The sequence below is a fragment of the Rhodnius prolixus genome, unplaced genomic scaffold (assembly GCF_049639745.1).
Source record: "Rhodnius prolixus isolate KJV_2025 unplaced genomic scaffold, Rpr scaffold_1, whole genome shotgun sequence".
Taxonomy (NCBI): domain Eukaryota; kingdom Metazoa; phylum Arthropoda; class Insecta; order Hemiptera; family Reduviidae; genus Rhodnius; species Rhodnius prolixus.
The window spans coordinates 61,765,101-61,783,620 of record NW_027411581.1 but is presented as its reverse complement, the minus strand read 5'-3'; the positions used below and the strand labels follow the sequence as shown (position 1 = coordinate 61,783,620).

At 31.8% G+C, this 18,520-nt stretch overlaps 1 protein-coding gene across 4 annotated transcripts in view; it reads left to right on the top strand.

Annotated features, from left to right (window-relative positions):
* Positions 1 to 11,644, top strand: part of LOC141446030 (uncharacterized) — a 95,928-nt gene extending 84,284 nt beyond the window's left edge. For all 4 annotated transcript variants that reach the window (XM_074112370.1, XM_074112369.1, XM_074112372.1 and 1 more), the window contains 4 exons: positions 1,403 to 1,685; positions 1,970 to 2,094; positions 3,689 to 3,922; positions 4,856 to 11,644. In XM_074112370.1, coding sequence (XP_073968471.1) covers positions 1,403 to 1,685; positions 1,970 to 2,094; positions 3,689 to 3,922; positions 4,856 to 5,198 — 985 coding nt within the window. In that variant the 3' untranslated portion in view covers positions 5,199 to 11,644. The remainder of the gene's footprint in view (positions 1 to 1,402; positions 1,686 to 1,969; positions 2,095 to 3,688; positions 3,923 to 4,855) is intronic.
* The last annotated feature ends 6,876 nt before the right edge of the window (positions 11,645 to 18,520 follow it).

Below are 18,520 nucleotides of genomic sequence, written 5' to 3'. Positions count from 1 at the left end.
CAAGGTGCTTAGTTATTTATGAAATTTACATGCAAATTGATTGTTCCAGCATTTTTTGCTTGAATTCACTAAGTTGTTAATTATAATTCATTCTCTCCAATGAAGAGAGGTAATACTTCAAATTCCACTATGCAGTTTTTTAATTGCGTAGTGCTCTTTAGTAATTAATAAGAATCATCTAGTTAAATTAACAATTGAATGTACAAACGCATTAATAATTTTCCATTTGTCTTTCCAAATATGCAAATTCTCTAAAAAGGTTGAAGATGAACTTTAATGTAAAGGGATTTTATCGTATTATAGGATAAGCTCTATTCGTTAACAATTTGTTTACATATATTAAAGCAACTTCTCTCTCTTCACATCTTACAATATGCTCATATTCCCATTTCACTTCTATTTTACCATAATCTACAAATACAACATACGAGCCTTTTATGTAAATAGATTAACTTAGCTATTTCATCAGAAATACCTCCTCGTCAAAGAGCACTAAAACTAACCTAACATTGAAATGTAATTATAATTCTCGGCTGGTATATTCGCTCTTCTTCCTCTTAGAAGTTCATTTTGAAATACTGACACCCTTACACACATCTTCCGTTTAATTTAGGCATACTATCAGAAAATATTTTTCAATTATTAAAGTCTCGAGCGTATCAATCTAAAACTTAAGACTTTAACTGACGTTAACTAAATTGTTTTAGGAGTGTTCTCATCAAATGGTTATGTAGGGAAATTCATATTTAGCTAAGAATATGGGGTGGTACAATTTTGCAGACTGAAAAATATTGAAATACTAATTCACCAGTTTAAAGTATTAAAGGTTGTTACATTCCTTTTAATAAGCTGTAAAGAATTAAAATATGGATAATTCTTTTTTCGTCTGATGATAAACTATGAATCAAAATGTTTTATGATTTGATATTTTAGAGTAAATACGTCACAATTTGTCGTGATATTACTTAACATCCCCACAATTTGAATAACTTCGAGCTGCAGGTGTAACTTCTGGAAGAGAAAAACCATCATCCCCAAGTAAAAATGTCGTTCGCCATTTTGCTATGGTAAAAGAACCATTGCTAGTGAAGATTACTTTTAACAATTAACAGTACATCTGATTACCTCACCATTTATTCTGCTCTAAATGCACTTAAGTTTGCTAGAAGTCCCAGAGTTCCCTGAGATTTTCTCTATCTAGGAGCTTGATGTCTAAAGATCGGTAGTGCTTCGAAAAAGCCAATGTTGACGTGCCTAAAGTTAAAAATAATGTTATTAAATAACATGTCATAGATAATTGAGAAAAAATTCAATTTAAGAATATTTTTTGAATATATTAGTGTTATATGAGTTCTATCAATTAGGAAATGAAAAATTTATGATAGTGTGTGCCTCGAGACAGATTGCAGCGGGCCTGCTATTGTGACAATTCAGTACTCTCCCGGACATCGGCTGGTCCCACAGTGTTCCTATCTTCTGGACGTGTATTAGAGATCAGTTTCGCTGTAACAAGTTTCAATGTTACTGAAGACTACAATGATATATACTTCCATGCTAGTTATCAGATGGTTAGATGGGCAGAATGTTCTAGACAGCAGAGGTTGACAGGCAGTGGTGGAGAAATTGGACTTGTATTTCCAGCCAAACAGAAAGATGATGTCTACTGTGAAGGAACACCTTGGCTGGTAATTGTTATAATATTCTCTTTGTTCAATATTTTAATTGTGTATCAGTGATAAATGTTTTTAAAAAAGTTTAAATAAATAATAAAATTTTCTACCATCTTCCTCTTGATAGTTCTTATTTCAGCTTACTTTCTGCCCCTTAAGAAAATATTTCTATCGTGAAAAATTTTCGAGATTAAGTTTTAAGGTTCCGTGTTTTTATAAAATTTGTGTCTTTTAGAAAATATGTTATAAAAAACGAAAATTCATAGAAGGATGAAACTTTATATTATTTGTGTATACAGGTAGAGGCAACTGGTAACAAGAGTTTGTTCTTGCTTACGTGGGGCCACTTTCTTCCGTTGGACAGTGTCTCGGATTCATGTCATACTACTAACAGAGTTTTATTATATACTGGCGATCCTCTTAGGTAAGTTTCTGTTTTTATTAAATAAAAATGCTGTTTTACTTATTTTATAATTGAACGTTTAATTATAAAAAATTTTCCAATAAATGGTAACCAAAACTAAAGAGGAAATTTAAATTTGATGTATTTTGTAAAGTTACATTTGAGTATATTAAAACCGGAGCAAAGGAATCCCCAGAACAAGCGGAATGAACAAATTAAGGTGACAGATTATGACGCCCTTCAAAGCAAGCTTTTTTTTTCTGGATTTCATCGAGTTTCCGGTTCAGTTTTATGTCTTTTTCTTCCAAAATACGGTGTCCAAATGCCGAATCACATTCGTGAAAAATCATGCAACCAAAAACTAAATCCATCTGAGAGATACATACGTTTTAGATTGATGGAAATAAAGTTTTATAATTATGTGTCTGAATATATTTGTTATAACACTCACTTTGTTTATTTTTCTGTCTTAATTAGTGGTTTAATTTTTTCTTAGATTTAATAATGAATGTTTAGATTAGTAACTAAAGTTTTAGTGAACGATACACAAATGTAATTTTCACATCTTTCAAGCAGACTAAAATACAAAAAAAATAATTTATTTTAGGGGATCCACATTTATTTTGCCTTGTTCGGTATTAGATTTTTCCTTCGCATTACTTTTGACGTGGAGTTTGAGTAACAGTAATTAAGAAATATACATATAAATTTTAGAAATTGAGTCTCATATTGTACTCCATAAGTGAAAACATTAACAGTTTTTACATCCGTAGCAGATCATTATTATTATTTTTTGCAAGGTAGGATCATTAATTCATATTAGCAGCATACTAACGCTAGGGAGTTGTAAACTTAATTAATGGTGTGTCTTGTTTAATTTAGAAAATCTCCAGGGTAGAAATAAAGTCTAGGAAGGGATGATGAAAAAGTCATGAATTAATTTTAGTATGTTGTTTACATATCTAATGTATTTCTAAAATATGTAAAACATGAATTCTTGTCATCATTTAAAAAACATGAGATAGATTTTTTTTTAAAATTATGTTTTTAAAATATTTAAACAAAAGGAATTCTTTTTTAAGAATTCATACATCATTAATAATAATGTTTGTTGCAGGTTTGAGTAAAAAAGTATTGTAAGAAACTCATTTAGAAAATGCTAGTTTTTACACAATTTTACGGAGTTTTGTAACAAATTTATGTACAGAATAATCATGTTTAAGTATTGTACGAACTTTTTATAAACACAGTTATTTTTTCTCGAAAACGACAAAATGTGTTAATAAAAATTGGTAGTCCTTTTCTGTATCTACTTAATACGTAAAGTTTAAAGAACATTGGAAACATCGGTAAGGAAGTATTGAAAGTTTGAAAGAGTAATAACAACGCCTTGGTCAAATGAATCATCTTTGTCAAAAATCAATTGCATTCATGAGAATTCATCAAAATTAACAAGATTTTAGTACTTTGTCTCTTAATCCAAAATCTAAATATGACTTGCCAAAATTCTTGCGTGCTTTAGTTCAATAAGACGAGTCGTACATACACATAATATATTTAACTTGTCATGTGAAATGTATAAAACTATATTTATTATTGTTTTTTATTGGTGCAGATTGATGAGGGTGGTATGCCCTTCTCTAGAAAAAGAAAAGGAATTCGCTGTTCATGTATTTTCTGAAGAATGGTTTGGTGGCAGTGCCTGGTCTAGAACACCACCTAGTTTTTTGGTAGAATTTGTTGGACGAGAAGCTGGAAATGCATATCTCAATTGGTTGGAAATTTCAAAATCAAAATCATTTTCCGCCAAACAAGTTGATAATGGAACTAGTTGGGAGTGTAAGCACAGGTATTTTAATTGTATTGATGGTAAACTGCAATCATTTATAAATTATTTTTTATATTGATATTAATTTTATTCTATTCAACTACAATTTTTGGTCAATAATAGTAAAGTATCAGATATGGCTGAGTGATTTCAGCAGTTGGGTATATTGTTTATTATTATATTCATTTCCCGTCTTGGCCTCCTTGAAGTTCTGTTATATAACATTACGTCATTGCCCATCGAACTTATGAGAGAAATTTTAAGGTTGCTGGAGGCGTTTCTCATAAATATCAAGGTTTCAATAATTTCGTTGCTCATCATGCAAGTATCGGAAATTATTAAAAAAATATGTGGTACAGGAAATCGTTAGGATCTTGCCAAACCTGTGACCGTCCATGTGAAAGGTTTTATTCTCATACAGCTTTCGTTTCTGCAAAGAGATTAGCCTTAAGTGTAAAACAAATTAAGAAGATGCAGAAGTCCATGTTATAAGGGGGATATCTACATAGGAGCAGGTCAGAATACGCGGCTACGTTTGTTAGTTTTTACCTACTTAAATAGGCTTTTTTTTGCCAAAGGCACCTTCCGACGATCCGTCAGGTGTGTGGGGCTCGACCCAGTAAAAACCCCACCCCCTCTTCTTCAGGCGTAAAATGTCCATCCCGGAACCGCTAAACAGCATTACATCGGGATGGCGCCTTGTAAACTTGGCTTCCCTTCTTTTTATTCCTCTTCAATTATACCTGCAATTATTCCAGGTCTTTTCTTTTTCTTATTAGGATCTTTTAATATTACTCTTAATTATGTTACACTTGTTTTAATTATGTTAACGAATCTTGGTAAGTAAACATTTTTGCTGAATCATCTTTAAAATTCTCCAACTCAGATGTACTGGCAAAAATATTTACTTAAGTCTTTTAGATATTTATAAAAAAATGAACTTTCTGATGGCAGATGTCCTGAACTGAATGCATGCATCAGCCCTGGCCTGTATTGTGATGGTTACCACAATTGTCCATCAGGATTTGATGAAGAAAATCCAGACTGCGGCGTGACAACAAAACTACTTTCAGCACTCACACCAGGCCGTATACTAATTCTCAGTGTATCTGTAGGCGCTGCCTTAATTTTACTGACAGCCCTAGGGTTTGTGTTAGTTTGCTGTCGTCCTTGCGGTTCCAGCGGTAGCACTAAACGTACTCGTCAGAGCCAACATTGCCGCTCTCGATGTAGTTCTTCGTCTAGAGGTGGTGAAGCGCTGCTGGCCAGCAACTCTTCTACGATTTCATCTTCCTGACGTAAACCTTCAATCGAGGTCATAGAAACCGATCGGGAAACAACGGTTTGACCTCGATGTTTAATTCATATAGATGCAAGTTTGCTCAAATTCCAATTCCAACGAGAAGCTGTTCTAATTAAGTGCTGCTCGGCTGGAAGCGCTTGACTTCACATTCCCTTCCTATAAATTATAGAAGATAAGAATCATTATTTTCCCAGTTCTTCAGACATGAGTGTCTCCACTTTGTTGGGTTGTGCTACTGTATTGATAAACTGTTCTTTTTTTTTTTAATTATATAGTAGATTTATCTTTAATGATAATCACTTCCATAGCTTTTTAAATTTGATACTATAATAGTGTGCCTTTCAATAAAACTTATTAAGATGTTTAAAAAAGTTGACAAATCTGCCAAAGACATATTATTATAGTATCTTTCATTCTTAAAGTTAAAGGAAGTAAACATTGATCGAATCGTTCTTTAATAATATTTTAGAGTGACATCCATTGCCTTAGAATTTGTGTTGAAGTTGTCCTAATAATAGAGCTACGTAAAAGAATAAAGTAGAAAGGTTTTTTTTTTTAAATTACCCTTAGAAATAATAGCTGCCAAAAAGAATCAATGCAAAAGAATTGCTCTTGATTTACGATTTCATGGAAAAACTTTCAAATGTTTGACAATGATAATAAAGTAGTTATTTATTTTAGCAATTAGAAATTATTTGAAGAAAAGACGATCTATTAGTAGTAATAAATTTCTTTCGTAGTAATTACGATACTTCCTCTAAATTTCTTTGCATTATTAGTGAACAATGTCGGCGTTGTTAAATTGATTCGTATTTAACTTGGGTCTAACACAACTGAAATCACAAAATTTCTGGAGAGAAAGAGAATTTAGATTAAATTAATTAGGGTGGCCTGCAATTTTCCTTTTCGAGATGTTCTTGCAAACATTCATTAAACATAAGTAATGTAGTTGTAATATTATAAATCAATCCGAAATTAACCTGCCGAAATGGCAGGCATGCTGACTAGGAACCGTGTTCGGAAAAGATCAAGCTATTCTTGTGGAATATTTCCCCCCAAGCGTACATTTTTGAGATTGACTTACGGTTATTTCTTTGTTATCTTTAGGCCAAGTACTTTTCAAAATGAGTGGTGATTTAAACCTATTTATTCATTCAGTCTTAAAAGTTTATTTATTTTGTTACAGATTTTTCGCCTCTAATCAGTTATTTTAACTGTTAACACACTTGGTAATGTTATCCTTAACTAACAAGCCAACTGTTTGGTTTTGGTTAGATCTTGTTGAGATAGAAGTCAGAGCAAAATAATTATAATTATATTAATAATTAATTAATAAGAGAGTTATTCGACATAGGGATTTTTGTTTACGTATAGCACTACATTTCAGTACTTCGACGATCGTTTTGCGTATCACAATGACAGATTATTGTTGATTGGAAAGAAAGTTAGCGAAACTTGATAAAACGGCAATACTAAACTTATCACTGATAGTGACTACGCCCCCTCGAAACCTTTCTTTTGCACCAGAATAGAATCCCCACGAGTAGTTCACGATCCCCTGGGTACCATTTCATATTTTTGCCTGGCCTTTCATAAAGACCTAGAATGGTCAGAGGCCCGAGTTTGCAAGCATGGCCTACGGTTTATTCGCACACTCCTGTTACCAGCTGGAACTTGACATACGTAGAGAGAGAGAAAAAGTTAAAGATGGTGTTCTGTGCCGCCCCCTAAGTTCCCTCTTACTTCAGGGATACTCAGGATTATTCTAAAAAATAGCACACAGGGACCTCTTTACTAATGATATATTAATGCAACTTGTATTCTTAGTAAACTCGTATACAAATGAGAAAATTTCCGTGTGAAATAGAAGCTAATAAACTAATTGAAAATATATTAGAACCCCTAAGAATGGAAGAACTATTTAATGCATTTAAATTAAACGAAATCATTTTGTGATTATGGACACATTTGATAAGCTGTCTTCCAAGAAATTTAAAACACTGGAAACCAATCGATGACCAAAAATTCTCGTTATCATCCAGAACGATGATCTTTCATTCTTCATTTATTAAACAAAAAATGAATGTACAATTCTAAAAATAATTTTCACTAACAAATTAGTCTATTTACGTTTTTAAAAGCAATAATACAAAAAAAACTGTTTAGAAAAATGATTTCTGCTTTACAATGAAAAAAGAAAAAAATTCTTATCAAATGACAATCTCAAGTAAAACCAATAATAATCAAGAAAAAAGAAAACATTATTTACGGTAAATGTTGCATTTAATCGTGACGTAGGAAAGAATAAATCAATTTCAACTTTTTGAGAAAAATTGTTAAGGGCTTTAAAAAAATACGATTTAAAAAAACGATTTTTTGAGTGGAAGAATTTGCTTAATACTGCCACTAAGATGAAATCCAGTTGGGCTTGCCTTATATGTGTTTATAGGTGTAAAAAATAAATGTTATAATAAACGTTTTGACAAAACTATTGAAAAGTTTTCTTTATATTATTTAACAATCAATAAATTCCATGAGCTTCCATCAGTGTTTGGGAAACTTTTATTGTTCACAATTGTTAAAATGTTTTTATTATTGTACAATGCTTAGATCCAATGTTGCCAATTTATCCATTTTGGTTAATTCATTTCCCCTCACTTTCATATTGAATTTAAAAGAATATACTTTTATATTTCGGGTGAAAGTGTAAAGGGCACCTTACATGGTATGTCGGATTGGCAATCCCTCTTTAGCTCTACCTACTTTTAAGGAGTACCCTTGTACTCCTTAGCTTTACCCAGAATACACTACGTGGAGGAGTGTTTGTAGGTACCAAAAATGTATTATTTGGCAAGTGTAATATTATCTGCAAAAATAGATCAGCCTTTTCCAACTATTTCATACATATCCACCATTCCACAAGTTAGAATAGTCCTAACCTCCGGCTAAAATGGGATCTACTTCCTCAAGCTAGGGGACCACCGCTCACCGGTTAACCTCTCTAGGAAAACGTTCATGGTTAACTTCAGAATCCTGAAGAGGCTGCAATCAGGCCTATTTTTTCAGGTTCGGTACTCCGAACTACTGCACACTAGAACATCTGCTCCCCTGTGCACCAAAGGAAAGTTGGACCCCGAGCTCTCACATATGAAGCTCTCTTGAAAGAGAGAACCATTGGGCCCCAAAGGCTAACTAATATTATACTTCCAGACGCAAAATGGGAATGACCCTCGGGAGAGGGCATAGGCCGATACTAATTAGGAACTGCATCAAGTAAGAATAATTTACTAGATTTGCTAAAACATTGGCTTTAAAGTACTGGGAAATTCTCTAGAGAAGTCCAGAAATTATGAACATCCGAAAAAAACGCTTTCTTTTTATGTATATTATTTCTAATATGGGCTAGTTTTTAATCCAATTTAATCACTCCACAAAAGATTTTGCCAATGCTTCGTTTTTCGTATTATTTATTATTTAACTGCGGATGTGCGAAATTCCCGAGCTTATGCTTTAGAAAACTAAGTACTCTTGTATCATTGTTGGCATCTGTCGACTCAATGAAGGGCAGGATGATCTAATACACTTTTCGCATTTGAATGATGATGTGATGTAACACAACATCATCATTCCAATCGAAAATCATCCCTCCATTTCAAAATATCTCTCCTCATTCATCATACTTTCTAGTTGGAACCAAGAAATGTCTTCAATTAGACTTGACATTTTTTTGCTGATAGTCCATCCGAACAAGCCTAATAAGGTGCCTGTAATTTTAACTAAAAGTACACTTGTTCGGATATTAAGTTTTATTTTAATTTTGGCGTAAGATTTCATTGCGATGATCGGGCGGGTAGTTAAATTATAACATCTTGCTCGCGTTGAACTTGTAACATATCAGGAATAATAGGCGGTTAAAAACTGCAGTTTATTCTATAACCGCAACACTAATAGTTCAATCAATAAATTTCTTCACTATAAAAATCCTTTATACATGGATTTGAATACAAGTTCCTTTATGGTAACCCACCCTTAGGGGTTAACTTTTTCAAAAGAATATTTATTTAATGAATATATAAAACTAAAAAAGAATATATAAAACCGTACCTGAACTCCATCAGAGTGTATTACAGAGACAACAGCGTCAGAAGAACTCGGACTATACTTGAAAACACAAACCCTTAGGGTTTTCCTTGAATTGATAGAGTGATTGTAAACAAATGAATAAAATATTATATTTTCTTCGTCCTTCCAAAACTTGTTGAGAGCACAAATTGTTATTACACTTATTTTTTGGTAAAATAGATTATGTACGATTTATTTTTCAATTAAGAGAGCTAAAAACTTGTTTTTCATCATTTAAACGTATTAAAATTACATAAGCAATATGAACAATATATACATTTAAAAAAACGCAAGTGACACGGGTGTCCATTATCTTCTTTTTATAAAAAAAAAAAAATTAATAAAACATGTATATATAATATTTTGTTTTAAATGTTACACAGAACACTATAAAATAAAATGAAATGTGATTTTTTATGAGATATTTGCGATCATGTTCATCCGCAGCTGATAAAAAAAAATTCATTTTTTGCCTTTGTATGTAAAGCAAATAAAGTGATACTAATTCAAAACTAGTGTTATTTGTAAGATTATTTTTGTCATCCAATTTATTGTAGTAAAGAGAGATTCTTGGCTGGGCTGTAATACCCTTCTTTCTTCAAATGTAAAGTAGTAGATGACGGTGCGCTGTTTTTTTTCCTGTTTTGTTTTGTTCTTGTGATTGCAACAAGAATTGGCGAATAGAATTCAATCGAGATGTTCTGTTGACAACTGTAATGGAGAATTTTGATTTTTAATAGAATGAAAACTTCCCAAGGAATTTTTGTTTTTGTAAAGTGTTCAATTATTAGCCAAGAAACACGAATTGGCTGCAATTTTTTTTATTGCGGAAAAACCAAACAAATACACAATTAAGTTGCTCTTTAGATTAATCAATTTAATCGATAAAAACACGCAATGATGTTGCGCAATTTGTTTACTATTTAAAAAAATTAGAGCCTATTTCCTTTTTGTTAGGTTTAAAATAAAATTATTGAATATAAAAAATAAAAAACAAAACTTATTTATATATTGGGAAAAATATATATGTATAAACTCGCCTAATTAGGCAAATGTCCACTTGAAAACAAAATGAAAAATTTATATATAATGTATTATGTTAAATATTAATAGACAAATCATTGTATTGGATTAATTATTTTCATCCAAGATGAAATAAGTTAGATATTATAAGAATTGTAGTAGGAAAATTAAGTCCTTCTTGTATAAATTCAGTACCTAAAGTAGGGATCAAGTTTTTTTCGAGACCAATTTAAAAATGTAAAAAAAAACAAACAAAAACACCTTTTTTTTTTTAACTTTTAGACTTTGTAAATATATAATATTATCTAATTAACTTATTGAAGGACATTTTGTTTGTTTTTATAGGTGAACTAATGAACAAAAAGTAAAACTGCTAAAAAGTTTTTGAGACCGTGCGATTTTAAAAGAAGGGAGTGCAGGGTATGTCTTGTAGTGCCAATAATTGCCAAAAGTATTTGAAATGAATTAATTATTAGAAAAAAAAAAAAAAAAAAAAATCATTTATATATAAAACAAAAAAAAGTAGATGAAATTATTAGAGAACCTGTTAAAATAAAATATTTTTAGCTGTTAAAATATTTAATATTTAAATATTAAGCATAAAATTATTAGAGATGACCTTAGTAAATTTATGGATAGTGGGAGTTTGTTTTGATTGTTTGAAAATTTTCAGAAATGAAGGTGTTAAAAGCGCTCCCGCCGCTTTATGAGTTACTTTATTTTTGTTTATTTATTAAGTAAATGATTGCCTTACTGATGGATTTCTTGTATGCTTTAAGCAGTCGTAAGCTTAATTCTGTGTAAAACTGTATTCAACAGTACCTTTGAAAGACTAAGAAACATTGTTTTCTTCCTTTTAGCCATTTTATTATTATGTACATAATGATATATTCATTTTATCGTGAACTTATCTTTTGTTAGTTTCGAAATAACACCTGCGAATTAAGAGAAGAAGGGGAAAGTAAAGATGAAACCAGTTTACGATCACTCTGACAAAAAAAAAAAAAGTTGGCCAATTCATTGCGACATTTTGATTTTTTTAACGCATGAATTTTCAGGTTTTATTACATCTATTGAAATTGGTTAATACTTGTTGTTTCAGCTTTATAAATTATGTAATTATTCTGAGATCTTAAGCTTTAGGATTGGACAAGAAATAGAACTCAAATACTTTTGCAAGGTCACTACTAGAGCCTCTCAGTAAACCAGCATCAGGTCCTCAGGTCCCAGCATCCTTTCAGTTTCTTACATTCAGCACAACCATATAACTAATCTAGGACTAGTTATGCGGTTAGCGTATTGGATTCCCACGCGGAGATCTCGAGTTCGAATCCAACTGCTGACCCTTAGATTGTCTCTTTCTAGGAGCTTCTTACAGCTCACTTCCTTTGATGGATAGTGTTGTCTGTTACGAGAGGGCACTGTCCGGAGGCCGACTGAGTAAAGCTCCGGGCGCTAATAAAACCTCAGATGTTGACGCGCCTTAAATCATTTTTTTTTTTTTACTAAAAATAGGACCTTATATATCTTTGTGTAAGGCATCTATCTACCCATCACAGTATAAGGGACCAACTTATGATCTCTGAACCTTTTCTTCGTTCATGCTTCGTGCATCTTACCATTAGCAATTGGCTGTAGTGCCTTTTTTTTTTTAAGTAAATTAATGCCTTTCTTCAAATGGGCTATCCATCCAAGTACCGATTAGGAGTCGTGGACGGAGGTGGAAAGCAAATATTCTCAACTATAAATTCCTTTTATTAATCATTAAATAAAATCCTAGGCCTAGAGACAGATCGATCCCAATTTCTCGTTACATATTAGCTTTGTGCCTCTAACGTTCGGCTACCGTGGCGCTCATCTCAAAAAAATATTCCCTTATCGTCTTTTGTGTGTTTGCTAGACGTTTGGGGGTTTGGATGTATTCCGATTGTCTTTCTCAATAATCCTTAACAAAAACTTACAGTTTAAAAAGTTAAGTATAAGGGTTGATTAAACGCCAAAAGGTACACAAATCAGCAAGTACCCAACATTTCATTAATACTTCATTGATATTATTTAAGTAATTTTACCGCATTAATTTTCATTAATATTTTTTAAGAATTTATTAGATGTCACATACCCTTATGCTGGCCATTTTCATCTACAAAATATTTGTTCAAGTAGCACACCATTTAACTTAGATTGACTGTAATATCTATTTATCTATAATAATCAAACTATTAATTACAGGTGAAAAAGAAAACGTTATAAAAATAAAAAAATATGAGGCTTAAAAATTCAAAAAAATTTTTAAAAAATGCTTACACCAACATACATCAGTGATTTTGTTTATTTATTTTTATTTTTAAATAAAAATCGTCGGTTTAAGTTCATTCTTCGATTAAAGTAATTGTTATTTTATGTAGTAGTCAATCTGGCTTTATCGTAAATAATATAGTTGTCTTCAATTACATTCTCCATCTAGGTGTTCTTCCCACAATGTTGTGTATATGTAATATAAAGTAAATAAGATATGCATATTTTTAGGACAGCTAATTATTCCAGTATTTTACTATAAGTAAAATTAGGGGAACTAAATTAAATTACAATTGAGAAATGAATATATAATTTTGAATAATCTACTTGTTATTAACTGTGTTTCATTGTGCTCACGAATATTTCGGTAAGACGAATTCAAGACTGAAATATTGTTTTAAATCCTCCGTGATTCAAATTTAAACAGTAGCCGACTCTAAATTTGTCTTTTTCTAATTTAACATGCATGTATATGTGACAACTTCAGAATAAAGGGCACATTAAAGAGAAATCAGAAGAATAATTTGGAATAGAGTTAAAATAAAGTACCTATTTATACGAAGATATAATATACATTTTATCACAATTATAACTATTATGAATGAACTGGCCAGCATAAGGGTATGTGACATCTAATAAATTCTTAAAAAATATTAATGAAAATTAATGCGGTAAAATTACTTAAATAATATCAATGAAGTATTAATGAAATGTTGGGTACTTGCTGATTTGTGTACCTTTTGGCGTTTAATCAACCCTTATACTTAACTTTTTAAACTGTAAGTTTTTGTTAAGGAGATTTTTGTACCTTTTGGATAGATTTTCCTTTTTGTCTATTAGCAAAGTTACGCCTGCTTTACAGATTTTTTTAAAATTTGGAATAAGCTATTCTATCATTATAACCTGATAAGGTGTTAAATCGGAACCGTAATTACCACTAGAGAGATCTTTTTAAAGAATGGTTATAGTTGCGGTCCCCAAACCATCCTCAATAACCATTTTTTGGAGAAAGCGTTTTGAATAAAATAGGAAGGTATTTGTACGTAAATAGCAAAATTAAACTGCGATTTCAGTACTTCCTTTTAAGAGGAGCAAGAAAAATAAACTGCGATTACAGTACTTCTCCCTAAAAGGCAAAGATTTTGAATCGAACGACAATTCATTGATGTAAATCGGTTCACTCATTGATAATTTTAACGATTGCAGTACTTCCTCTTAGTAGGTGTAAGAGCATGATGGCACTTCACAGCCACGTAGAGGAGCTTTAATCACTTCTTCGTGCTAAATTTTATCAAAATCGGACTAAGCTTTGTAGAAATATTGGTAATAATAGTTTTAGAAAGGGACTTATTTGGGTGGGGCGAACTCCCCTCCTTATGAGGCATAGCGTCGAGACTTTTAAAGTACAAATCTGTACAAAATTTCGATTCGAATGACACTTCATTCATGAAAATCGGTTCACGTGTCGATAATTTGAAACGATTGCTATACTTCCCCTTAACAAGTGTAAGAGCAGATCGTCGCTTTATTGTTAGGTAGGGGAGCCCTAACCCTATCATCCTACCAAATTTTATCAAAATCGGGCCACGATTTACAGAGTAATTAGTAATAATAATAATTTTGGAGGGGGCCTTACATAAAGGGGGCTAACTCCTCTCCCATTCGATGCACAGGGCCGAGACCCCCAAAAGGCACATCTACATAAAATTCCCAATCGAATGACACCTCATTCATGAAAATCGGTTCACGCGTTTAGGCGCTACGTTGTTTACAAAAAAGGTAACAACAAGAACAACAAGAACAACAAGAACAACAAGAAGAAGAAGAACAAGAACAAGAACATTTTTTGAAAAAGCGGTTTTTGCTCATTTTCGGCAACTTTTTTCTCGAAACCTATTAGATCTGGGTGGTTGCAAAAAAATTACAGTTATGAAGGAGGGTTTGGAGTAAGATTTAAAGAAAATTTGGGAATTTTATCTTTTATAGAAAAAGAGAAAAAAATTGTCAAAGTTGGGTGTTTTTCAACGTTACGCTTTTTCGTGCAGTTTTTGATGGTCAACCCTTATACAACTGTCCTACCGGACAGTTTTAATTTTAGTCTAAAGTTAGAATATAGATTGTCTCTTTCTAGGAGCTTCTTACAGCTCACTTCCTTTGATGGATAGTGTTGTCTGTTACGAGAGGGCACTGTCCGGAGGCCGACTGAGTAAAGCTCCGGGCGCTAATAAAACCTCAGATGTTGACGCGCCTTAAATCATTTTTTTTTTTTTACTAAAAATAGGACCTTATATATCTTTGTGTAAGGCATCTATCTACCCATCACAGTATAAGGGACCAACTTATGATCTCTGAACCTTTTCTTCGTTCATGCTTCGTGCATCTTACCATTAGCAATTGGCTGTAGTGCCTTTTTTTTTTTAAGTAAATTAATGCCTTTCTTCAAATGGGCTATCCATCCAAGTACCGATTAGGAGTCGTGGACGGAGGTGGAAAGCAAATATTCTCAACTATAAATTCCTTTTATTAATCATTAAATAAAATCCTAGGCCTAGAGACAGATCGATCCCAATTTCTCGTTACATATTAGCTTTGTGCCTCTAACGTTCGGCTACCGTGGCGCTCATCTCAAAAAAATATTCCCTTATCGTCTTTTGTGTGTTTGCTAGACGTTTGGGGGTTTGGATGTATTCCGATTGTCTTTCTCAATAATTTTAGTCTAAAGTTAGAATATTCTTATTTTAACATCTTCAGTATAATTAATTCACATCAGCTAACCAAAGTTTGTTTTAAAAATCTCTGTTTCTTAGTCTTCGTGCCGCCGTAACAAGAAAATTATCTGGACACAATGCTTTTTCAAGATTTTAAAATATTGTATATTTTAATATTATTATGAACATGAATTATATACTTTTAAAAAGAAAATTTATCATTATAAATTAAAGAATCTAGCGTGACTTAGATAGACAATGATTGAGAAGTTATTTTTAAGTTAGGGATAAACAATTTTCTTCTCTGTATCTCTCTTTTTCATACAATATTGCTTGAAGATGCTAGTATTTACAAAAATAATATTCCTTTAAAACATTTATAGTTAAACAAGCTATTTATCTAATTAAATAGCTTTACTATATGTACCTTCGAGGTTCAGGCTGCAAATGAAGGAACCAGAATGACTAACAGCATCCTTCAGGAGCCTGATATTTTTTTTAAAAATGTAATTTTTCGAATCATATGTAATCTGATAGAAATTGGCCTTTCTAATTTTTTCTCTTGACCTAATACTACCAATATTAACTTGTAAAAACCTATTGTAGTGATATCAACAATTATTAATTCCTCAAGTAAAATTGCTATAAAAAATGATTTTTTTGTAAATTTGAAATTAAAATTCACGTAGTTTTAAACCAAAAAGTTATAAAAGAAACAACAACATGGTAATACAATCATGCAGTACAATTTTCTTGGGAGAATTGGTCTAAATTCTTTGTGATGTCGTGGTCTTTCTAGTGGGTTCATGCCTTATAATCTAGCAGTTGCCGTTCACTCCAATCGTTCTTTTGACATATATTTCCGTATGAACAGCATAATTGGCATTAAGGTTTGAAGGATAATTATGATAATACCATTACATTACAAATGTAATTTGTGCTACTTCTGTCGGATTCATTATCGGACTATTTTCTTATCCGAGACGTTTTTAGTGTTGACACTTTTCTCTTAATTTAATTAAAAATCTTGTCTTTTTCTGGGGGGATCCGCTCCTTGAACAGACAACCCACATTCACCAAACCCAATCCCTTACCATGCTCTTGTAGACCTGAACGTTTTGTAAATAGTGACATCCGAAGAAGCATGAATGTGTTGCGAGTCGCATTGGATTTGCCATCAAAGAATTTCTCTGTACTTCTAACTTCTCGTTTTTATTCTTTCCTGAACTGACTCATCTTGACATCATAATGGCCTAAAAGACAATTTTTTAAAATGAGACTTAATGTTGGTCTTAAATCGGTTTTCTTTCATCATGTCACTGCGTTAGTACAACATTCATAAATAGTACAAAGCCGCCCTCAAGTCACTGCCTCCGTGCTTAAAGATGTTTGTAATTTAATTAAACGAAATATACACAAGCTTCTCGCGGCCATAAGAGAGTTCTTGTTTACGACATATAATGTTTGGGGGAAAACATTAATTCAAAAACCACGAAATTACTTAACTAAAGAAGGTAATGGAGATGATTTCTCTAAAATAAATCTAATTTTCAAAATTTAACTTTTTCTTTTATAGGTGGCTTTCCTTTTTTTGGAGGCCGGCTTGAAATTGCATACTTCAAAAGTAAATAAAACTTTCACCGTCATTTTATTTTCATACTCATAAGATTCAATAAATATTAATGTAATTGATTTAAAAAGAGGAATATTAATTGTTGTACTTTATTTTAGTATTTTAAACTAGTTTCTATCAACAATTTAATTTTTTTGGAAGTGCTTAGTTGTTCAATAAAAGCTTTAAATTTGAAAAAAAACTCCCACGAATAATAAAACAAAAAAGTAGTAATTGCCTAGATTTACGAAAGCAACATTAGACGGTGTAGTGAGAGCACTTAGCGTACTTACAGAGCTTTAAGCATATTTTACCTAATACAAATAAATTAGTTGTACATAAATTTAAATGTCAGAAAATTGCATATATTAATTTCTGTCCTGATGGGCAATCAGATAACAACATATTTAAATTATAATACATATATATTCTAGTAGTCTTTTATCTTCATAGTTCATAATTGCTAAAGTATATATTTGGTTTGTATTGTAAGAAAGTACAGATTATAATACTTGTTAAAACAAAAAACTATGATAATGTTACTGCCACATTCAAATATAAGCCAGAATGGTATTTTTTTTGTTATATATAAATTGTGTTGTATATGACAGAAATCGTTCAATTCCAAGTTATGTTCAAAACTGGGCTGTGAATATAAATATATATATACAAATATACAATTTAAAGATAGGTTAAACGTTTCTTGAATCACATCCTTGCCTTTCCTTTCATCTTTCTGGAGCATTGCCGTAGTAAACTTTGGCGAGAGGCTATTAATGAACTTGCCACATCTTTATAAAAACATTAATCCATTTTTTGTCACCATTATACAGTTTTCTGAGAATTGGAGGTGAGATTATTTTATAAAATATAAATTAGATTAGATTCCGTGTGAGTCGTCCAGTGAGGCTTGTAGTTATCGAAACACACTAGTGACTGCTTCTAGATGGAGCATTCCTCCAGTTTTATTAAACTTTTGAACGTGTAAAGGGACTTCTGGAAAAAGCTTACAATCATTTGTCTGAACGTTGGAGTAACGCTATAGAAAACGTTTGCTTGTGAGTAATGGACTTTTATCGCTTGGTCTGAGCTTTTCACCCACAGTATTTTTATGAGTAACTACGTTTTTAAGACTGCAATACTGAGGTATTTCTGTCTGCAGTAAAGTCTCAAGGTCCTTTTGCTCTGAACGCCCGGGCACCTAGACCAATGTACCTCAGTAATCCAATAATGACCCAAAATAAAATTTTTAATTACTAGTAACAAACCTCGTTACTATATGTAAGAGCAATTATATTTCATTTGTCATTGATGAATCAACTTTTATGTACGTTCTTCGTAGAACGTTATTTTGCTACATTTGTGTCTTATTCCACTTAAAACTCGTGTTTATAATAGAGGTTTTAGACAAGACACCCATAATATTCCATGATACTTTCATGTTTGATGATATAGATGTGTGACAAGAGTAGATATTTTTTAGGAGACGAGCAACAGAGCGATCCACTCCCCTGCATCACTCAGATCGTACTGAAAGTAAATTGTGATTACTGCTG